Source organism: Octodon degus, unplaced genomic scaffold (genome assembly GCF_000260255.1).
Source record: "Octodon degus isolate 3935 unplaced genomic scaffold, OctDeg1.0 scaffold00176, whole genome shotgun sequence".
NCBI classification, from domain to species: Eukaryota; Metazoa; Chordata; class Mammalia; order Rodentia; family Octodontidae; genus Octodon; species Octodon degus.
Window position 1 is genome coordinate 435,061 of NW_004524752.1, and position 1,638 is coordinate 436,698.

At 39.9% G+C, this 1,638-nt stretch overlaps 1 protein-coding gene across 1 annotated transcript in view; it reads right to left on the minus strand.

Moving 5' to 3' along the window:
• The window catches only part of Rgsl1 (regulator of G protein signaling like 1), a 79,807-nt gene that overhangs the window by 67,346 nt on the left and 10,823 nt on the right, over positions 1-1,638 (minus strand). The window contains exon 3 of the mRNA XM_004643456.2: positions 1,012-1,086. Within this exon, the coding sequence (XP_004643513.1) occupies positions 1,012-1,086 (75 nt within the window). The remainder of the gene's footprint in view (positions 1-1,011; positions 1,087-1,638) is intronic.

Consider the following 1,638-nt stretch of genomic DNA (forward strand, 5'->3'; position numbering starts at 1 on the left):
ACCCACCTTGGAGCCAGCTGACTGAAACTTCTACAAACCATGAGTTAAAATAGACCTTTTCTGGTTTAGCTCTGAGTATCTGATATTTTGTCTCAGCAATGAAAAAAGTAACACAAACTGCAAAGGGTCAAAAAGAAAAAAAGAAAGATAGTCAACAAACAGAAGGAAAAGAAACATGTAAAAAGAAATTAAAAGAAACACATGTCTCTGGAAGAGAGACATATACCAATGTGCTTAATGGTAAACACATTATAAAAAATCTCAGAGTTCAGCGTCCACTTTGGCAGAGCGCAGCAGGGGGAGCGGTGGGTGTGTTTCTATCCCCCTGGCCCATGCAGTGCCGGCCCTGCGCCCAAGGTACACTGAGATGGTGATTGAACCTGGTGTGGTGGCGCACGCCTGTAATCCCAGCCCTTGGGAAGCTGAAAATAGCAGGATTACTAAGAGTCTGATCTACGTAGTGAAACCCTATACACTCTCTACACCCTGTCCTAAAATCATTAAAAACAAACAAACAAACAAAACCCCCCAAAACAAGCAAAAAACAAAACCTCAGAGTGGCATCTTACCTTGACCTGTACCTGATTAGTGTATATCTGATCCTAACGATGTGACCCACGTGCTGCTATTTCCTATCCTAAACTCATGGTGGACCCTGTCAATCAGATTTCAGACTCTTTCCTGCTTAGATGGGGTCTCAAATCTCTTCTCAGCAATGTCCTCCAAGTACATATCTACTATCCAATAACCACAGTAGACATAAGGAATGAATTCCCTGTGCTATGACTAGAACACAGAGGAAATAATTCAACAATAATTTCTTGCCCAATGTAAAGGTGTAAAAATAAAAAGTCTACCTACTTTATGTTGTGTGTGCTACTCCACCTCTTTATAGTTTCTTTCCTGTAGATTCTTTGGGATCATTTTTCTTTCCTTCTCTCAGTTCACCCCTCAAATGTAACTCCCTCTTCCTCCTCCCCAAACTTCCTGCCATTCAAGAATCCTACTCACCAAGTCATAAGGAATTTCTGGCCACAAGCTCCACTGTGAGTTTTCAACAGTATAGGATGGTGTCTGACCAAAGACCTGCATAAGGAAACAAGGAAACAGCCAAGGAAGAAGAGTTGCTCTTCACGCATTCGCCGTAGTACATGTGCAGCCACCAAGAAAAGTCTCCACTACTTTTCTGTTTTAAGGGACATTCTTGAACTTATTCCATCAGTGTAATTGTTATGTATGGAAATACTTACACAGTAGAAATTTATTCCACCAAATCAATTTCCCCTGCACAAAAATACTCCAAATGGACTGAATTACAAGATTCATTTAAATGTTGGCCCTGCTCTGCCTACACCTGGGAGCTAGCTTGTGTGCAAATGACAAAGTAATGTAGGTACTTTGTGTCTTGCATTATCCACTTTCTCAGTGGGATTAGAGAGTTAAAGCAAAATATTTCCTAATGACAAATTTCTTAGAGTTTGCACAACCTTTGAAAATACCAATGACTGAAGAAAATGAGGACTTGGGTACAAATTACATGTAGAGGATTTCAGAGTGTCACAACTTGAGACATAATTTTTATTTCTTTTAAAATAAAAGAAATGTTATGCAGTCCCTTAGACAAAGGACTTATATCTA